The 22176-nt window shown below is 41.3% G+C and overlaps 1 protein-coding gene across 3 annotated transcripts in view; it reads left to right on the top strand.

The window, feature by feature from the left end:
• Positions 1 to 22176, top strand: part of PDZRN4 (PDZ domain containing ring finger 4) — a 296728-nt gene that overhangs the window by 168255 nt on the left and 106297 nt on the right. Inside the window, exon 1 of one of the 3 annotated variants that reach the window (XM_017641245.3) lies at positions 18580 to 18896. The exons of the other annotated variants lie outside the window; for them this stretch is intronic. Coding sequence (XP_017496734.3) covers positions 18828 to 18896 — 69 coding nt within the window. The 5' untranslated portion in view covers positions 18580 to 18827. Of the gene's footprint in view, positions 1 to 18579; positions 18897 to 22176 lie in introns of those variants that run through there. 3 annotated transcript variants of the gene reach the window in all.

The raw sequence follows: 22176 nt of genomic DNA, 5'->3' as shown, positions 1-22176 counted from the left end.
TGGGATGGAGGCTCACAACTGAAGGAATTAACACCAAGAATTGAGATGGGAAAAATGCTGATCTAATGCAGCCTTGCAAACAGTATTATGGATTTAGGTACTTAGCCTTAATTTACTGAAACCTCAAAGTGAGGATGTGATAATCAAGTTTTTATTTTAAAGTATGTCTCTGGTCCAGATGAACTACAGAACACTTGTGGGAGGTGTTGTAGAAGGACAGGACATATGCGCTGGGACCAGTTTGGGATAGTTTAGTAAGAGAGGGCAGATAATTTCACCTTGGTTGATAGTAGTAAAAAAAATGTAGACATGTCGATGGAACAGAGAGAGATTTAGATGGAAAAGGAATTGGACTTCCTTCTTTTAGTCTATAACTTAACTTTGTAAAATTTAACTTTGTAAAATTCAGTTAATGGTTTTGAACTTTGCTTTTTCTTCCTACAACCTAGCAATATACACTGCCTATGTATTAATAAATATGAGTGAATAAACATCTTAGTCTGTATATAGAGTAAAATTGGCACCATGCAATGCATGTAGGCTAACAGGTACCCAACATTTTTGGTGAAATTTCAACTTTGGGCAAGTATTGTGTTACACATTGAAACTTTTCTTTTCTGTATTTAAAGGAAGAAATTGGTTCCTTACGGTATATAAAACATAATTACTTGGAAATGAGGAATTGTGTCCAGAAGGCGTGCTTTACCATAGCAACCTTAACACGGAGTTACAGTATGTCTTTCATTTTTACGAAGGGCAATTCATCACGGGAGGAATGTCCTGAATATGTCATATTTTACTATCAGCTTATTTAGTTAGATAATCAAGATCTTGACTCTTGAAACAGAATTACGCTACGTTGGTCTATTTTCATGCTTGCAAGTATAATGTATATATACTTTACATTCATTTTAAATTATAAATGGATTGAAACTAACCCTCTAGCTAGCACTCACAAAACATAGAAGCAAGGCCGTATTTCAGTTTTCTTCCATCACTTTACAACCATGTGATTGATGGAGACCTAAATATTTCCTCTTAGACTGACACATTATTTTTTTTTCCTAAACTGAACCATTAAAATTTGAGAAATTAAACATAGTATAAATTTAAACAGAGGGTTTGAACTGAAATGTGAACAAAGGTACTAAATTTATTTTCTTCACACACATATATGTACTGTAGAATTTGGTAACTACATTTTTATTTTAGAGATATCATTTTTCTTCTATTGTAAATAACACTTTTTCTTCTTCTTGATGACCAAGAATGACAAAAGAGTCAGTTTTCTTTCTGATTAAAGCATTTGGCCATTTGCTTTCCTTCACATGTATTTTTGTATAGAGCTAGAAATTTGGACAGAGGCAGCCACAGGAGGTGGCTTACAAGGCGTGGAATGAATTGTTTTTCTTCCCTGGGTAGATGCTCTAGTTTTATTCAAGTTGATCTGAAACTGTGTGTTGGATTAGGACTGTTCTTTTGTAATTGCAGCAGTACACTCTGGTTGAGCTCAGGTATGTGTGGACTTTTCCCAAAGCGCTGCCATGACACCTTTCCTTTGAAAGCATCATGTGCCTTGATGTTTAAACTTGGTGATAAAAGCATCCATCTTAGTCTGTTCCGACTGCTGTAGCAGAATACTATAGACGAGGTGGCTTATAAATGACAGAAATTTATTCCTCACAGCTCTGGAGGCTGGAAGTCCAAGATCAAGGCACTAGTGATTTTTCGGTGTCTGATGGGAACCACCTCCTGGTCCGCAGAGAGCTGTCTTCCTGCCATGTCCTCACGTGGCTAAGGGGGTGAAGGGGCTCTCTGGGGTCTCTTACAGGGCCACGCAGCTCATTCGTGAGAGTTCTACTCTCCTGATCTAATCGCCGCCTAGAGGCCCCATCGCCAGATCCCAACACACCAGGCTTGGTTTCAATATACAGATTTTGGAGGACATAAACATTCAGTCTATAGCAGCACCTGAAGAATATGTTCTTACACTGGAATTTGACATTCTGTATGATAGCCTTTTTTGGTCTTTAATAAAACAAGTAAAGATGTAATGTCTGTTTATCACTTTCAGAGAAGGGACGTTGAGATGAAAGCTATAGTCTGACCAAGGGTGGTTTCTAAATATTTTTGCAGAAAGGAAAATGCTAAAGAAACACAATTTAAAAATACTTTGAGACTTTTGGAAAGGTAAAAATGAAGGTTTTTCATTTATACAGACCTTTAACATGGCATTCTCTCCTCGCCATCCCCCCACAAAAGCTGATACTACATTGGTGTTTGCTTTATAGGCAACACCATCATTGACCAAAGGAAATGTGGTACCTGCCACTGTCAACGCAGACAGAATAGCATTGGTTCCCTGAACAATTGGCTGAGCAGAACAATTGGCAAAGCCATGGGTGAGGTTTACGGGTTTGATGTCCGGAGTCTGCCCTCCATTTGGCCGCGGTTTGAATCTCACGTCTCATTCAGTCATCCACTTGTGCTTCTCGAGTGTCTGCGTGTGCCAAGCAGTATTCAAGATGCCAGAACGGCAGAGATGGTGCTTGACTTGCAAGATGCCGCAGCGCGGCAGGGAAGGAAGGATACAATGTCAGAGCCCTGACGGTGGAGGTTACAGAGTAGCACGCTGGGACGGGGCGGGGAGCACTGGATTTTGCTTCCAAAGGAAGGGTTCAGCTCACAGAAGGGGCGAAATCTGAGTCCTCAGATGGGTACTGATGGGCACAGTAAAGGAGGTAACATGAGCAAAGGGGCACAGGGAGGAAGATGCAGGGGAATGTTGTAGAAGGGCAGCCCTGTGCAGTGTGTGTGGGTGAGTGAGGGGCATGAAGGTTAAAGTTGTAAGGCATGTTGTGTGGGTCTCGGGATTTAGCCACTGTTTCAGACTGTGTATGTATATTTACAATCTTTCAGATTGCATGTATATATAAAACCTTTCATACTGTGCGTGTATGTATAAAATGTATATATACATAAAATGACAATCTTAGTCCAGCATGTTAACTCCCTCCATAATTAGGAACACAAACCCCAATTCATTAATTTCCTAATCATTCATCCTTGCAGCAGATAATAAGCAGTCTTTATCTTATGTATGCAACATATAACTTGTGTAATTACAGAGTTTTAAATTTTTATTTAAAAACTTAACATTAAATGACAATGGAGAATTTATGCAGTTCTAATAAGGCTCTTTTTTTTCCTGTTTCTGTGAACATCTTTTCCTTCTGCAGCAGGTTATCATTTATTTGAATTTATAACTAACATTGACAGACAACAAAGGTACATTGATGTTCGCATGCACTCGCTTTTTTTAAAAAAATAGAAATATGCTTTAAAAATCTAAAATGAAAAACTCAGAAACATTGCTTTCATTCTGTGGAACATTAATTGAAAGTAAAATTCATCTTAAATGAATCATTGGTATCATTTCTACTGTACATTATTTAGAAAGAGTAACAGGAATAAAAGATACTGTGAAATATATTTTTGAACACGAACAAATGCATTCTTGCTTACAACCAAACAAGGAAATAATCATAATTACTACATATAGACACCAACTTCAAAAACTGCCCTTAAGGAATTTTATTCCTAGTAAAAAAACTCCTTGACTTGTTAAAAATTGTGAGATCATGTTTCATGCAAATCCAAAAGCAAGCTGCTGCTCTATAAATAGTCATGACTTTGTCCCATTTTAAATGGTTAAACCAGAGATTCTATGAGATGCCCTGTATTTTGCCTATGGCTACTTTTCTACCATGAAATTTCCTAGTTGGCTGTTATGTAAAACAGAGCCATTCTCCCTGCAGCCCTGCTTGGGGGACAGCTGATGTATGAAGGGGGCACTGAGCCAAGGTGTTCCCGCTCCCCTGAGCCAAGGGAGAAGGGCTTGGCCAGAGAAGAGCAGCCGAGTGGCCATGCAGAGTGTGGGTGTCAGTGGTGGGGGGTCCGCTGGCTCAGATCAGCACCCAGCTGACAACCCACTCTGAGAACCAGTCAGATGGCACGGATCTCCCCTCGCGATCGCATGGGGCGCCCTGCTTGGCTTCTTACAGCCAGAAGAAGAGTAGGTTTCAGAGTAAGTCTATGTAACTCCATTCAGAGATAAAGCAGGATTTTCTATGCTAATCTGTATTATTTTCCATACGAAATGAGAATAAAAGAGAAATCCTTGGTGAAACGGGAGTTAGCGATAACCTTGTATGAGGAGCCTTCCTTTCCTTCTCGTCTTGAATCCCAGCTGCCCACCTGGTGTTCGGGTTTTATGCTTGTTTCAAACGTGTGATGGCCCCTGGGAGAGTGGCCACAACGCTGCAGTCGGACGGCAGAGCGCCCCCTGCCCCCAGCTCGCGGTTCCGCGTGCGGACATCCTGCTCGGTGCCTGTTCAGCAGGGTGACATGACAGCTGCTGCGTGCGGGCGTGTGCTGGGCCGGGACTGGGACCCACGCAGACGGGGAACAGACCTCCGCACCCCTCCAACGGCTGGCCCAGGAGCTTTGCACGAGCCAGGCCTGGGAGGGGGCCTCGCGGGCTGCCGTGACTTTTCTTCTCTGGCAGACTGGCAGGTAACTGAAGCCAGGTTGGTGGTGCCGCCTCGGGAGTTTTACCTAATGATCTTCTGGAACGCAGGTGCATTGGCGGGCGTTTTAGGCTCAGGAAAACCCGAGTAGTGTCACAAAGTGAGTCTTTGCTGCCGTGGGGGTTTGTAGGAGTGGGGTGCAGTAGTGTTAGATCATCATGAAGCATTTTGGTGGCTACTGCAGAATTAATGGCACTTTTATGGCTCACGATTAATGACTGCCAAGAAATAAGTTTATATCTGCTCAAATAGTAATTTTAAGTCCAACTTGCCAGCTGTCAGATGCATCCAGCACGTTGAAGACTCTTTCTTTGCAATAGTCAGTGTTTCTCTTACATCCATCATGTCATTAGATCATTACTTAGAACCTCAGTTGTTTTACACACACTTGATGTAAGTTTAATCAAGCAAAGCAAATTGTCACTTCTAGGAAGCAATTTCCAAGTCGTTGTGGAAACTTCGTTTTCTTCAGTATTGAAGTCCTTGAAATTATTGCTATTTGTTGAGTACCTAATTTTTTAAAGTAATTTTTTAAAAAATTTAACCTCAAGAAATCGTAACCTCACTTCTTAGGTCACTGGATGCAAAGACGTCTGATCTGAGCTCATTCAACTCTTCTTCCTCCCCAGACTTCTAAATTGTCCGTATCTTTACTTTTCTTTGACTTCTGTCTGAGAAAAAAAAAAAAATCTCCCTCCAGTCAGCCTATGGCCTGTGCGGTGCCTGTCCTCGAGGCCGCTCCTGGCCCCTCCCTTTGTGTTCCGCCCCTTCAGCGCCTCCGCTCTCTGCTTCCTTGGGCCCATTCCCATCTGGAGATGAGCAGACAAACCCCTCCTCCATCCTACAAGGTCAGTGTCGCTCCCTCTTCCTTCCCTTGCAAACTTCTTGGAAGAATACTCTTCATGCGCCGCCAGCGCCTCATCCTGGCCTCACTCCTCGGCCGGCTCCGTGCAGCCCACCCTGCCTTTCTCTAGGCAGCTCTGAAAAACGGCTGCTGCATCCCAATCAATAAATGTGCCACTCCCCACATGGCATCCCTGCCTGCAATTCTCAGCCACATGTGACCCTACTGACGAGCCCATTTTTCTGTGGATTCTCCACCCCCTTGATGCCTGCCCTTCTTCTTCTGATTTCTTCACCGAGGGATACGCAGTTTCAGTTCCTGACGCTTTTTTTTTTCTCCTATACCTTTTCCTGGGCTCGGTGCCTCGTTTCCAAATAAATTTGGGTGACCTTCACATCCATATCATCATCTTTTTTCTCTCTCATCAAAATTTCAACGCCATAAAGGACATCTTCATTCTGAGCACTACCTCAATGTCACCAAGCCCAACTGCAGTCTGTTTGTGGCGGTGCGTCCTCCTGGGTCTCTTATTTCTAACAGTGGTGTAGCCTTCAACTCAGACACCCAGTCTTACCCATGAACTCATTGCTGCTTTCTTCCTGTTCCTTCGCATCAGCAGGCAAGACGGCTTGTTCCTATCTCTGGAGCATCTCTCCCGTTTATTCTGTATCACCCTGTGTCCATTTCCCCTTTTCAAGGACATCACACGCTCTTGTAAAAGGTTTATTATTTATTATTAATACTGTCGTTAGATTCCTATTTGTTTCGTCTGGTTCAAGACCCTTGAGAAACTGAAATAAAGGCCTTCACGTCGGCATTTCCTTATGTAGAATCTTCAGTAGCTCTGCATGGCCCACGGAAGAAGGAGCGAACACGGACGCTCTCAACTCTTCACCAACTCGTCAAATCCGCCTCTCCTGAGGGGCTCCCACACTTGCCCTGCAAAACAAATAATACATTCCCTTAATGTTCCCGTGTTTTCTTAAGGTTTCATCCATTCTTCACTATTCCTCCCACTGTTTTTCTTCATCCTCTCCATCTCTGCCTGCTACTAGGCTACCTTATGATATTTTCCTGAAAAAAAAATAGTAAAATACTACCAACAGTGAAATGCATATACATGTATCATGTTGTTTTAAGCAAATGATTATAAAATAGATCTTTCAACTAGCTAATATCCCACAGTGATTAGTATACTATATCCCTACTGAGGATTCTGTGTTAATGATTTATTTATTTAATTATTGAAGGTTAGCAGAGTATCCATGTGTATCAATAAATACTTGTTGAATGAATAAGTGAATTTAACTGATTGTTTTTAATTAGAATCTCTTGGCTCATTACCTTGATAGTTCTTGGGCCTGACAAGAGTTATCAATTTTGCCTTTATTTGTAATTTCATTCTTACTAATTTGTATACCACTTTGTATATGCTCCGCCTATGGAAATATTTAAATAGGCTTATCCTTAAAGCAAAGAAAGGAGAGTCTACACAAGCATAACTCATTTTCAGAGTACTAATTATTATTAGAGAGTATTGTGTATCTGCCATTACATAACAGAAATTATAAAATACATTCTCAGGCAAATGACCTGTATGCCATGGGTTCACACTTCAGTGAACTGTGGTTGATAATTATCAGTATAATAAATTTCCAAGAATAAACTATATTAGAAATCGTTTCCAGTGTCCAAAAGTTTATAAATACGTGCATATATATGTACACCCACACAAAACAGACATATACATCTCTCTCATTCTGTGTGGGCTGTGCACACGTCCATGGTGGAAATTTCTTCTTTCAATGTGACATTTACCAAAAGCATTTGCAAAAAGATCAGCCCCCGGCCTCCAGGACCCTCCTTCCTTCTGCACATGCTTCTTCTCGCTTTCTTAGTATTGCTTCCTGACTTCATTTGTTCAATAACTCCTCTTGGTTGGTTAAAAATTGGCAGCCTAGGCTCAACTCTGTTTTTTGTTCGTTTGTTTGTAGTTGTTGTTTTTTACTCCTTAACAGTAATTTAAGTCAGAAAAATCTTGAGGCTTCATTCTCTGAGGGCAACTTGCCCAAAATTTGGCTGAATTTGCATAATCCTAAACTTCCGAGTTTTACATGTAATGTTGTATTAACAGACATTCTGCCATGAACATTTGCGCACCTTCTAATATGAGTTTCATGTTCCTGAGTCCCCAAGTCAGAAGAGTTTTCACTTTACCTTGCCATTGAACTCAGCTCCCTCAATAGTTAAAAAATTATGTTAACTGAACATCCTTAGCTGTTAAGATTTTGAATGAGGTAGTGATGGTAACCCCTTTCAAATCACTCAGAAAGCAGTAAGAAAGGCTCTTGGGATCTGAGGGAGGAAAGGATGGTCTTATTTGAGAAACAATTATTTCACATAATCCTATCAACAATGCCATGAGGCCGAAGCTATTAACTCTATTTCACATATGAGAAATGAAGACTCAGATAGTCAGCATGGTTTCAGAGCTCGCACTGTAGAGCTGGGACTTAGCCCCGTGACTTGTTATTTGGAAGCCCGCATTGTCCCATTCCTCTGTCTGCGCTGCGAGGTTGCTCACGCCCTGGAAATATTCCTATGCTCTAACCACACTGAGACCATTCCATCCCATGCCTGCTTTCCTTCAGGCCCTCTTCTCCTTTATTTAAGAATAATTTTCATCACTTGATTAGGAATCAGCTTAACCTACTTATGCTATGTCTGTTTACTACAGAGTTGCTGTCGTAACCCAATTAAGATGCAAAATCCGTCTGAGCATCAGTATTTCTGAAATGGGCAAGTTTTTGCTCCAAGGGTCATTAGCCCTATATTATCACACCGTGCATATACTTAGTCTGCTTATATGAAACTGTCCTTATGTTGGATTTATATTTTCTTCTTTCTAAAATATATATATATCACTTATCTTTATGGTTAAACTAATGATTTGATGAAAATTTGGATGACTTATAGGGAAACTTGATAATTTTTAAATTGATATTTCTGAATATTTATTCAATTATGCAAGGTTATATTGCTCTATTTCTTTACAGAGTGTTGCTTAAGAGATCCCTAGAAGCCACCATGACCTACTTTTGAATCATGACTAGCTGAGCTTTTGCATGCTAACTATATTTGCTTAAATACAGGAACTCAGAAGTGTTGTCTTTTGAATCTTAGTCATATTAAGCTATGCTGGCAAAAAATGTTCAAGTCCATAGTGATTTCTCTTGTAAAGGTACACTTCTCCTCCATTTGTTATGTACAGGTGTGGAAGCTCACCTGAATGACTTCCTCCAAGCAGTGAGTCAGGAATCCAGGCTATTTGCACCATCACTCCATTCTGTTGGTGTCTTTGCTGATAGACGTGTGATGCATACATTTCCCACTGGAGTTAATCACTAGACCTGTGGGTCTACATCAGCCTTACTAAGAAAGAGGCTTACACATAGCTGGATTAAAAACAACAACGATTTTAAGAATCCCATCCTAAAACCACAGTTTCCTGGGTACACCCTCCATTACCGCTCCTGTGATACCCTGAGCTTCATGACCTCAATTACCCAAAGTGCACGATCATCCCTACTTTCTGCTCCTGGTGAAACAGATTTCAAATGGCAAGTAGCTAAGCTCCAGATGGGTTGAACTCGGTGTCTAGAGATACTGTAAATCAAGGAAGACTCATCTTTTAGAAGATGAAATGGATTTATACCTTTACTTGATCAAAAGTGCGCATTACAGCAAATCATCTCATTCACACAGATTCAATAAGACGTCATTTAATTCTCTTTGCCCAGCACCAGTGCCTGGGACTTGGGCGACCCAGTGTCCCATTAGGGATGGTGAGTTCTTTGAGCTGGACCACGTACCTGATCCCAGAAGCTAAAAACCAGCCTTTCCACAGGACTACTAGGCACTTTCCCATTGGTGCAGCCCAGAGGTACGGCATGTGCAGTGAACTGCAAACAGAAACGGTGACTCTGATGGAAGCCCAGCCCCAGGCTCTGCATTCATGGCGCACAGGACTACAGGCACCACACTGCAGGGAGGGGTCCTGTCGCCGTACTCCCTGGGGGAGGTAGGGTATCTTACTGGAGAAAGCAGAGTCTTACATGTAAGCCCACTTGAATCTAAACCTCGGCTTTGCCACTTAAACCAGCTGCATGACTTGGAATCAAAGTACATAATATTCTGAATACAACTCCTCCCAGAGAAAAATTGATGTTTCTAAGTATCCATCCAGCCATTAGCAAACATGTAGACAAAACAATAATGCAGCTGCCTGCGCTTCTGGATATCTTCACAACAGAAATTAGACATTCCAGATAGGATTTAGTGTAAAGTGCAATAAGATTAGCTAATAGTTTTTGAGCACCTACATGGAACAGGCTCCAGGTGAAGCACATGTTCACAGAATTCCTTTCTAGTAGGTACTGTGACTACCCCTGTCTCACAGGGTAGGTGGAAATTGAGGCACCTGCAGGGTGTGTAACTCGTTCCAGTTCATACAGAAAGTGTTTTAAAGTGAGGTTCAGAGACATTTCCACATGATTTCACCATCAGAAAGGACTCAGGCGCTCACTTTGATGAGAGCAGTGTCCTGGGCCGAGTGTGGACACCATCCGTCATTCTGTGCTATCAGTTCTTCGGAAATTGATGTGGTCTGAAAATATTGATTTACAATGCTAGTGTTTCAATTAGACATAGTAAGCCCATTTTCATGGTAGAAAAAGGTGACAATGAGATGGGGGTAGGTCTGAAGATACCAGAACCACAATAGTCAAGTGAATTCCTAGATCCTAATGTTGGAGAAAACTTCAGACCTTGAAAAGCCTGAACTTCAGACCTTGAAAAGATGAACTTAAAATAGTTCATCTCTTTGCTTGCTATCCCCCTTACCTGCTTATCTTTCTTACATTTGCTTGGTTATATATCTATACACACACATAGTTAAGCACACAGAAAATAAATGAAGAAATGAATATCCAGGTTCTAGGATATCCAAGAAGGATGAGCCAGTTCTCCCGTTACACGCCCTGTGCTAATTCCCTGCAGGACATAACCCCTGTTATTGCCTGGATATTTTATGTAGTGATTATCTGTTTGTTTATTTACTGCTCTCTCTCCCTGTAAGGCTTTCTCCATGAGATCTGGGACCTTTGTATGTCCTGAATGTCACTGTAATGACTGAAGAGGTGAGCGGAGTCAGGGATAAGGGAGGAAATGACCATGAATCACAGCACCAGATAACAAAGGAGAGTCTAGAGCTTGTTAAGGTCAAAAAGAAGAGAGAAATCTATCAGCAAGACATGAAGGGTAATGTTAGCAAGTTGTGGTCTCTGTGCCTAGAGCAGAAATAGTCTGTTTATTATGTTCTCTTTCATATGTGCACATGTGTGTCTATGTGCATGAGGGTGGTGGGGGGGTAGTAGGTTAGAGGCCAGAGAAATGGGGGTAAGAAGAGCTCATAAATGTGTGTTTGTGGGCAGAGAGAAGCAGGGCACCAGGAGTTGGCTCCTTACTATTGTAAACTGCAATGCTCATGAGTGAGCGAAGGATCCACTGAGAAAAAACAGTGGCCTAAACCGAGAGCAGTGGGCTGGGCAGGAAGCAAGGAGAGGCTGAGCAGTCTTGAGTGGGGGTGTGGCCATTAGCTGTGGGAGGGGCAAGCACCGAGGCAGGTGCTCGGACCGCGGACGCGAGCACCTGGGGACACTCAGCCCCCTCCTCCTGGATGCAGGGCGCACAGAGAACAGGGTGCAAGAGGGTCATGACTCACGTTGCGAGGAGTTGAATTCAGCGTGTTATGGCCAGCCCACATGCTAGTGGCGTCATCAGTGAATAAGGGAGTCTGACGCTTAAGAGAAAATTAAGTCTAGAGATTTACATTTGGGAGTCGTCAGCCAATGTATACCTCCACCTTCCCCAAACCTCCAAATTTTCTTGCCTTAAGTACCTGTTCATGATCATTCCTTAATGTAGAGACACGATCACTCTACTTTCGAGGCATAGCTTCCCTATTGTAATAAATATGAAGAAGGAAAATTATTCTACAGTTCTCAGTACATATTCAGCACAGCAGTGTCCCATCACCAGTGGAACCGAGTAAGGTTATGAAATGTTAGATGTATTCCATCTGTTTCACGCAGCCATGGTTGAGGATGCCGGTTGGCACCCAGGACTTGATTTTAGACTACACTCGGGTTCTCGGGGAAGTTCTTGCATCTCAGTGCATGACAGTCATCACCAGAATGCCTTCTTCTAGCCATCCAGGAATTTGTCATGGCGATGACTGTCTCTGAGTGACAGGCAGTGTAAAATGCTGGTCAGGCAATGGATCTAGACGCCCTGAGTCTGAGTTCTGGTTCCCCAGTTTACTACTCACGGAACCCCTTTGCTGCGCATGTCAGAGGAGGTACTGATAGCACCCACCTCAGAGGTTCACCTGAGCACTAAAGGAAATTAATATCACACGGTGCTCAAACAATGGTATACAAAGACATAAAGCAAATAAGTGTTAGCTCTTATTTTCAAAATACTTAGAAATGATTCCCATGCTCTACTCACAGTAACTGTTCAATGAATTCTCGTTGAATCAAAGTATTCATGGACATTTGCTAGACTACTTTTACAGAAGGAAAAATGGTGACAGTAGTGTTCCAGGGAAACCTTGTGTGCTGGCTGTGATGGCGCTGAGCAGTGTGACATCAGCAAAGCTTGACACCTTGGTGAGCACATGGCCAGGTGGCCATAGATGATCAAATCAACATACCCTGGGCTAGAGTAGAAGTCGCTGGAATTCCTCAAAGTCATATTGCTGTTGACTACCTCTTTCACAACTGTGTGATTCTTGTTTCTGATGCTGTCGTTGGGCTCTTATGCACTTATGTCCACATTATTTATACATATTTATATTATATGTATATACATCCACATGTATTTATATATATGCATTACACATGATGCATTAGAAGAAATAAATAGAACCTCAGGATTACTACTCTGAATATTTTACATTCTTTATACATAAAATAAATGGTTACCTGTGTGTCACTTTTACAAATGGGCACTTCCTGGGCCACTATGTCTGTTATGTAAAAGGTAGGGAGAGGCCCACCTCATGTGCAATGGCAAACAGTGTGAACAGAGTGTAACTATGAAGTTTCAGTGAAGTAATTTCAAATAATGTAATAGAGATTAATTATGATGAAAAAAATCAGAAACAAGTAGCCTGGAAATCTGAAATAGAGATTATTGTTATCACTGTCACTCTTGTGTTTGCTGGTGGCCAGTATGAATTGTCACAACCATGTGCCAGGTGTACTTGACACATGTTATCACCAAAACAACTTTATCCGTTGCAATAATTGGCTGGTAGATGCTGTTATTATCCTTGTCTTAGTGCTGAGAAACCAAGAAACAGAAAAGATTAGAAAAAAGAACAATAACTTGCCCAGCATCACAAAGGTTAAAAATCAGAGGCACTGGGAACTTGGCCAGACTGACTCCAGACCCCAGGCCGGACCAGCACACCCATGTGGATGGAACACTGCACAGTTTATGAATCTCTTCTTGTGTATTTTATCTCATTCCATCTGTACAATAGCCTGCAAGATAGGTTTTATTTCATTGTGTAAACTGCACAAGGCCACATGGAGAGGGACAAGACTCACGCGGGAACCCGGGTCCTCTTCCTTGCGATCCCACATCTTTTCTTTCCACTGGAGTCTAGTCTAATGACTTGGCAATCCTAGGAGTTGGGAAGTTGGGAAGGCGCTTGGTCGCGGAATGATCATGGATGCAAAGTGAAGACAGTCGGCTAGCGGACACGACGTGGGAAGGGGTTACAGTCTGCTGGCTGTAACCAAGCAAACAGATGACATGTGGACACCATCAGGGGAGCTTTTTTGTAAATTCATGATATTAGTTGATGTGCACAGTGTAGTGAAAAACTACTGGATCTGGGTCAAAAGGCAGAGGCCCTGGGTCACCTGTCATTGGTGATTTGAATACCTAATGATTCCTTCATTAGTAAATAAGGATAGTATCTGATGTTTACCTCAGAGACACTGTGAAAATCAAACAAGATGATATTTAATTTCAAAAACCTGGCATTCCTGTACCATCAAACATAGGATAAGTGTCCAATAAATGTGTATGAAATAAATAAATGAATATATGACAGATTTGTGCGGCAGAAAGTAAATATATACATATAAATACACAAACCAATAAAACACATGTGACCATACCTCAGTCATCTGTGTGCCTATCACAGAAATGTTTGTATATCATAAATACTCAGATTTACTTTTACAGAATCAAACCAAATTCCATCTCTTACGCTTCTGGTTCTTCAGTCCTTTGACGTAATATTCTTGAAACAGGCCTGTGGGGTGGGGGATGCCACCTGGCCGTGAGATACAGAAGCACAGATTTATGTCGCGTTGCCAGAACCAGGTCTGCTCGCCTCTCCTCGTCGCTTCCGTTCGTCCGGTGCGCCTCCTTTGGAGACCCGCAGCATGAGTCACCAGGCCAGGCATCGTAGGAAATCAGAGGACAGTCGGCCACCCCATCCCTGCCTGGAGTGCCGCCTCACGTGTCGTGTCGTCTAGTAAGAAGGGAAAAGCAAGCAGGACCACAAGAGGTTGATTTGTGGCATGTCTGGAGAATAAGCAGGGTGAGGTAAGATCTGGAGCAAAGGCAGAAAGACGGGCATCTGTTCACAGCAGTTCAGCTCTGCTGGAGCCTGAGAAAAGATATGAGCACTCAAGGGGCCCGTTCTCCAGGACTGAGGGGTTCTGGGAGATGGGGTTTGGAGTGAAAGCCAGGAAAGTCCGGTGCAAACCGGGCTGAGGTGGTCATCCTAGTGTGCACGTACGTGCAGCTCCCAGTGACTGATTATCAAGAGTGTTAGTAGTGGAGGTATTCAGCTGTGGCATACAAAAATAGTTCAGTATTTTGATAAAGTTCAATTTTAGTTTAGTTTAGTAATTTATCTAAACCAAAATAAAGTGATTTTTAAGTACAAACCCCTTATTTTAGGCTAGATCTATCTTTGTAAAGTTCTTCTCTCTCCCTCTCTCTCCCTCTGTCTCTCTCAGTTTCTGTACTTCCAAGTGTGATCATCCATTCCCTCAGGACCAGGTAAAGGCATATTGATGTAACTCTGGCTTCCTCTGCCAGAGAGCTCAGCAAATTAGCTATCAAATTCAACCGCAGAATTTGTAATTGGAGAACTGAGTTCAGATCTCTTTGCTCAATTTGACCTTGAGCAAGTGACTGTCTCTCCAAGCCTCAGGTCCTTTGTGTTTGTGGTTGCATATAAGAATTAAACTATAGGAAATGTCAGGCGGCTAAATGTCTACTCAGCGATGCCCAAGTATCCTAAAATGAAGGCAGAGTCAAGCCTGGGATAGGAATGTGTGAGCAAGATGCCGAGGCAGGTAGCAGGCCTACCTGGAGGGTCCATATACGACTGTGGCCTGAACGCCCACACCAGCATAGAAACAAGGACAATGGAGAAAACTGCCATCTACAATTTATGGCATCTGTCACAAACTCAAGGGATTGGAGATTTAAAATAGTCATGTGTGAGCTTTCTGTCCCTCTCTTAGTAGGGGCAGCAAAGATGTACTGCACTTGCCACCATGGATGGGACACAGGCAAAGCCCCTTTGTAAGTTAGTTTTCAAAGTGTCTCCTTGTAAATGCAACAAAACTGTAGAAAACACGTAAAGCAAAGGTTGATTAAATGAATTATACCACCTAAAAAAGCCCTTACCCAGATTGGGAATTAGAACTTTGTTAGAACACTGAAACTTTCCAGTGTCCCCTCTGCTTCTCAGCACCCACTCTCCTGCTAAAGAGTGATCACCATCTGGACTTTATTGGTGATCATTTTCTTCCTTGGATTTTTAATTTTATCACCCAAAGGATGTGCATACCATAAAAGGAGAGTTTAGTAATGCCTGTTGTTGAAATGTCATAAAGTGTCTTTATATACAGACTCCCTCTCTCTCAGAAACTCAAATATGTATCTATTTATGTTGAGCTGCCCACGGTCTGGATTTGGCTGGTGACATCTCCATGGTTTAGTTTAATATGCAACCCTGTCTTCCGCATTCTCTGTAATTTGCTATCTTTTGGAAAAGCTCTTTCAAGAGTGGTGCCATCTTCTGTTAGGTGGCACATATATCCAGTTATCTTGAGTGCGTATGTGAGTGTGTGTGTGTGTGTGTGTGTGTCTGTGTCATGTCAACAGCCATTAATTCTCATTCCCCAGACCCGTTAATGTTCTATCACTCCTTCTTCCTTTATTAGCTGATACAGTTCTATGGAGAGAAACTCCGGCACATCTACTCTTTAGTTACTCAGAAGTATAGCTGACGCAGGAAAAGCAAGATGAATACTGGGTTCCTTCCTTTTCATTCACTTGTTGCTTTACCTTCTTGTGTGTCAGTCTAGATCTTGACAAACATGTCCTATTTTGAATGCCACTGCATTTGGGAGGAGTAAACCAATAAACGTAAAAGCAATTAAAATAAATGCATACCCAACAAATGTTTTTACCCTTTGGTGATTTTATTTTTCCTGAGGATATTTGGAAAGATAGTCATCTACTCTCTCGCGTATTACTCTGTATAATTTCTGTCCAAGACAGATATCTAGTCCTTTGATATTTTTAAAACATTGTTCAGATGAACTCATTTGTCCCTGTCTACTTGAAACTTCATATTCTAATACCAGATTTTGAAGTTCAGTCATTGGGAAACCTAATCCACATATTCTAATGAAATTTAGACAGTTTTGGAATTATGAGTCTCCCTTCATCCTTCAGTTCTACGGGATGAGCCCACTAGTAGCAGAAGATGGAATCTTTCTAGGGTATATGGCCAAGGCTCACATTTGATAAGGGACTAAAGTAGCTCCCCTTACTTCCTGGAATAGAAACCAAAGAATAGGGGGACTAGTCCTGGATGACCGAAATAGACGAGAAATTGCTGAGAGATAACTTCAGTTTGAAATCGCTCATTACATCACTGGAACGTTTATTCCTTACTTTTTGATGACTAAGGAAACACTTTTTTAAAGCTATGTTTATTTATTTTTAAGAGCCAACTGCAAAATATTATGAGAAGAAAGCTTCAGTAAACAACAATAGCTTTAATAATTAAGTCTCCTACTTGGTTTTCAAAATCTGTCACACAAAGAAATTTTAATCAGTGGAGGAAGACAACACTTTCACTTATAGAGGAGTGAGCCATCCTTGCCTTGCTGTGCCTTAACTCCTGATTTTTTAAAGCACAGAATGAAAATCTTGCATTCTTACAGCTCAGTGATAAGAATCCTTCAAAGAAATAGCAATGCTTATTCTGAGGATGTGAAGTCTAGCATAAGACATTTCATGGAAAGTAGTGCAGAGACTCAGAGAAAAATTAATTTTAAAAAGCATTAAACATACATATTTTACAAGAGCAACCTAAGAAAATTGCTTCTGTTTGTAGCCACCCACTGATTTTCATCAATGTCCCCTCATTGAAAACATTCTTTTCATGGAAGCATGAAATTAATTAACATCCACTACGATTGGTTTATAATTTGCAGGAAGTCCTCATGAACTTGGTTCACATGCGGTGTTCCCAGTTATGATGCCACCTTCATGTAGATCTCTCAGCTTGGCCTTTATCCAGGCTGTGAGGTGAAATTAGGCCCAGAAAATCAGATTATTATGCCCCAAGGGGAATGGTTGAGAAGCAGCACAATTATTGCTCATCTCCTTGCTGGTGTTGAGGTGTTCCTAGTTGCAAAGCCAATTTGTTAACAATTAGTACTCATTAGAATCATTTCCTGTTATTGATTCTGAACATTTGACAAAGTACTCTTAGGAAACTGGACCCCCAAAAGTAGCTGTACGTAAGTGCTGAGCAATTAAAAATCTTCACTATCCAATGTAATTCCTAACCAGAGTCATCAGTTTCCAAGTAATTATTTTTGCTTTGGACCCCACCTGCTGTTCTGCCCAGTTTAAAGATGTGCTAGGGCAGGGACATACTTCTTAATTAGCAGAGGTTGTGGACAAGTCAGTATAAGAACAAAAAGAATGTTCTTTTATTATCTGCTTTAGCTGTTTGTAGGAGCAAAAATTGCCAGCTTGCCACACAATACATGTATTTGTGAAACTGTGAAATTAAATGTATTACTTCTAAACATCTAGCTTAGTTCTTAAAATCTGTCCACCTTTATGCATTATGAACTCTAAATATAGACTCGTAGATGGAATCATTGTGCTTTATATTAGAATTTAAATATTGCCAATGTCAGCTTTCTGAAATATTATATATGACTTTAATAAAATTAGCATAAATACTATATGCATTTGAAATTTTTCTCAGAAAAGACATTGCATTTGTATAATTTGAAAATATAGGTCTGCATGCATTACAGTGCTGCAAATTCATATTCAATATATATGCCCTTATTATCTAATTAAAATATTTATTATCTGTACAAGTATCATCTACTCATACTTATTTAAATGTTCTTTATCTAGACCAGGAAAATGTGCCATCTTTCCTCTCAACTAAGTAATTAATGGTCTTTATGTATGAACCAGGCAGTTATTTTTGTAGGATCAGAATTAAAACTGCATGATGCCCCCCAAATTGTTCCTTTTCCCCATCATTCCCCAAATTTTCCTTTGCTTCTGTGTTTATTTCATAAATTTAAGTAATTGTTCCTGTTCATCTTCCCCAGACTTAAAAATGCTGAAAATAATTCTTCTAATTGTTGCAAAACATGGAGATGTGAACTAAGTGTATTTCTGTTTCCGAATTTCTTATTCCCCTGTTACAAGCTTCCATCAGAGGGGATATATTAAGTGTATGTTCTTTTTGGAAATGCCCTGTGCTCAACCCCTCTATCCTTAATAAACAGAGACGGTATTGACACGACTGAATTTTGTGGAACCACACTACATTTGCTTCTTAATTAGTGAATATTCATCTGTCATCAGCCGCAGCTATGACACCCCTCCCCGCTAACATGTTCTGTCATAAATAATCAATGAGGCACTATTAATATTCATGAGCTGGAATCTGTGTAGTCATGTGCGCTGATGCAGAGACAGGGGGAGTGTTGCCATGAACTGCCTGGAAAGTCCGCGTGTGTATCCGTGAGCGCAAGACACTCGCTCGGGGAAGGCGAAGAGGAGCATGCCGCTCCGCGCAGCCCTGGCTGGCGCTTCCCGCGGACCGCGGCGGGCCTGTGCTTCCGGGCCCAAGTGACCGATGAAAACCGGTGGCCAAGTCTGGAGGGTGCTTCCCTTTCGGCTCGCTTGCCTCCCAGTTCCGGGGAAATTAGAAGACTCGCGCGCGCGCTCTGCTCCTTAGAATGGGCTGCAATTTGTGCACTTTCCAGAAGAGAGAGGAACACTACAAACTGCTGTACGAAGTTTGCCAGGTGAGTGCAGACCGGCGCCGCGGCCGGGCGGCCAGGCTTTGTGCGGGTCTGCAAGACGGCCGGGGGATGGTGCCTGTAGCTTTATTCCTTCTTTCAGGAGATTCAGAACTGAGGGCAGCCTTGCTGGTCGGGGGCTTTTTATTTCGGGTTGCGGTGGCAGTTTTCAGCCTCCTCGCCACTCCCCCTTCGGAGGACTTCCTGTGGGATTCTTTATAACATTTTTTTCTATCTGCTGCCAAGATGTCAGTCAAGTAAAAGGAGTAACACTCTAATGTTTTGAGACACCTCTTTCATTTTGGAATCATGTTGACATGTGAAAATCAAGCGTATCATTGTCTGCATAAATATTGGGATTTAAAAGGTCTGGGATCTCAGTTATTTTGATTAGGTAGGAAAAGTTTCTTGCCAAATCTTGTTAGCCAGAGGAATTACTTGATTGATTAGGAATTTTTGCTTTGGTTTAGCAGAAAGACCTGGTATGTTTGTATCATATGAGGAAAAACTATGCCATGTCTTGGCTGTAAAAGGGGATAAAGGAATTTTCTTGTCACTTGTTCTTGGAACCTTTTATATATATATATATTCTTGTCTGTTTAGTAAGATAAATTGATTTAAAGAGCTTATTACAGTGTCTGTGTGTGTTCTAGGGAAAAAATGTGTAAATTCAGATGTTCCTTTAATGTATACCTGAGGGTTTTTCAGAATAAAAATAAGAAAACTATATCCCTAACCTTCATCATCTTCATAGATTTCTATTAATTCTTCATTTTATTTAGGCAGGTTTCCCTTGGTGTGTTTGCTCAAGTACAGATGTCTTATTTGTCAGTATAAAGTTTATTCCACCCTTCCTCTGGTTTGCCCCAAATATGACACGCCTCCCCTTTTGTTTTTTAGACAATATTGCTGATGAAAGATAATGTTTGGGGGGCTGGTGGCCCATGGGCACAGCAGTAGCCAAGTGCCCGCTGCCTCCTGGTTCCCTCGGATTCCCCCCCAATTTGGTTCATTCCGCAGTGGGCTAATTACAAAGTGGATTTGCTACACATGAAACAGCCTCCTCAGTTGCAATGTTAATGCACATTTTCATGGTAATGTGATCAGAGGCTCATTAGCCAGTTTCCAAAATGATCCTCTGCATTAATTAAATTTAAAAATGACTCCTTTATCACCACAGAGAGGAAAACGAAGATTAACATTGTAAAATTACACCAGGGGCAGTACCTTTCGCTTCCTTTTTTACTGCAAACTTGCAAAGACAGGCTAAAATAATATTCATTTCCTAGGTGAGCGCTCAGCCGCTTGGACTCAGGAAAACAGGCTCCAGGTGGAACGCTTTCCTTTAGTTTGGTTTGTCGGAGTTTGAGTTCCAGTATTGTTTTCCTTTGCGGGGTGGGGGGAGTGGATTAATTGACGTTTTCCTCTGAAATGCTGAACTAATATAAAAGTGCACTGCGGAGGAGAGCTAGTGGCATCCTCCTGACGATCCTTAGGTTAGGCTGTTCATGTCCTGCTAAGAATCTGGCAGGACTGCTGCACCTGGAGAGGACCACTGTGTCTACTTAGGGGCTGGAGCCTTTGTTGGAGATTTTTAAAACGCTTGTCTGTGAGTTTTGCTTTTAAGTGCTTCCTAAATCTTGAGGAAAATAGATAAACCGAACTCTTTATTATCTCCACCTGCACTCCTCCATATATTTATTTTATTTTCTCTACTTCTGAGTTGCAGTACTTATGATCTTTAATAAAGGTGGTGAAAAATGAAGCATTAGCTTCCATTTAACTGGCTTTTATTAGATAAGTTAAAACCCTAGCTTTAAAGGTCTTGCACGCGTTTTCCAAGGAGAGCCCTCCTACAGCTTCACGTTCTATTTTACTGAGTTAATGGAATAGATAAGAAATCAAAGGAAACCAGTGATAGGCTCATATAATACGCTGGAGCCCGTGTGGTGCTGCAAACTCGTTTCTATTTTTATTTGGAGGAGAGGCAGCTCGGAGCACACATGAAAGTGAGTGTGCCCTTCATCAGGTGTGCACGAGGGCACACAGCTGCCCCCGTAAGAGAAGATACCACTTACAAAAGTGACTTGAGCTTGGCAGCCTAGGAGCTTCATTTCCAGCTGGTATATTAAAGTGAATTAGCTCACACAAACATTAACACCTGTTTGTCCAAATCATATTTATTTATAGACTGGCAGTTCTCAGATCATCTGCTTTTTTGTTTCTTTGTTTATATTTCCTAAAAGCTAAGGAGATTCAAGTTTACCAGGGGATGTGAACATTTAAGATTAGCGGTGAATACTAAATGCATGATAAAGAGCAGAACGTTTATTTCTGTATAATAGAGTGATTGTGATGTTGAACTTTCTCACATTCCTAGATTTAGCGATCTGGTAATATGGGCCAATTAGAATATGCTTTCAGGTTTATGACAAAGGCAAAAAGCAGTAAACAAAAGCAAATGTGCTCACTGAGGAGTCTATGGAGACAATTGGAATGGTGAGCTGAAGTGTGAAATGAGGTCAAGTGTATATTTTGTTGATGTTTTGTATTCCTAGAGGAACTCGGACTTTCAATTGGCAGAGAGAAGGAATGTCACTTCAGGAAAATTATTTTCATCCAGAGTTGGGCCAATCAGGCTCCAGTATGAACACAGACGCAAGAATCTAGGGCTCGGGTAGATCCAGGAACCACACCACATGGTATTCATGCATCTTTATGCATCTGTTAACTTTTGTATGTGCCATGGACACTATGGTTATCCCCAGTGATTGATTTATTCAGAGTAGGTTACTTATTAACCTCTTAAGAATTAATAAATGAGTAATTTGAAAAATGCTTTTCTATTAGCAAGAACCAAATTGCCTGTTTCACAGTAATCTGATTAAATAGCCACCTGTAGCGACACAGCTTCCATAGCTTGTTTTTAAGCATTTCTGACCTAATAACAGATTTACTTCTGAGTGAGACTGTGTGGTAACACCTAAATCTATTGACTTCTGAGTTTGGTTTTTCATACATAAATCAAATGCAATTTCTTGAGTGATTAAATAATGAAAACTATCAATGGGGTGTTAGCTGGTGTCGAATAGTGTGTTCAAAATGTGGACAAATATTTAAAAGTTCATACTGTCAACATAAAAACTGTTCATAAGATTTCATTAAGGTCTATAATGTGATATGCAAGATTCTTCTCTCACTCATTTGGCAAATTAGAGAAAAAAGAAATTGCCTATAATCTCAGGAAAACCAGAAGTAAAATAATACTAGATCTCCAGGCAGTGTG

Source organism: Manis javanica, chromosome 15, assembly GCF_040802235.1.
Source record: "Manis javanica isolate MJ-LG chromosome 15, MJ_LKY, whole genome shotgun sequence".
NCBI lineage: Eukaryota > Metazoa > Chordata > Mammalia > Pholidota > Manidae > Manis > Manis javanica.
The sequence above is the reverse complement of the archived record's forward strand: the minus strand, read 5'-3'. Positions and strand labels throughout refer to the sequence as shown.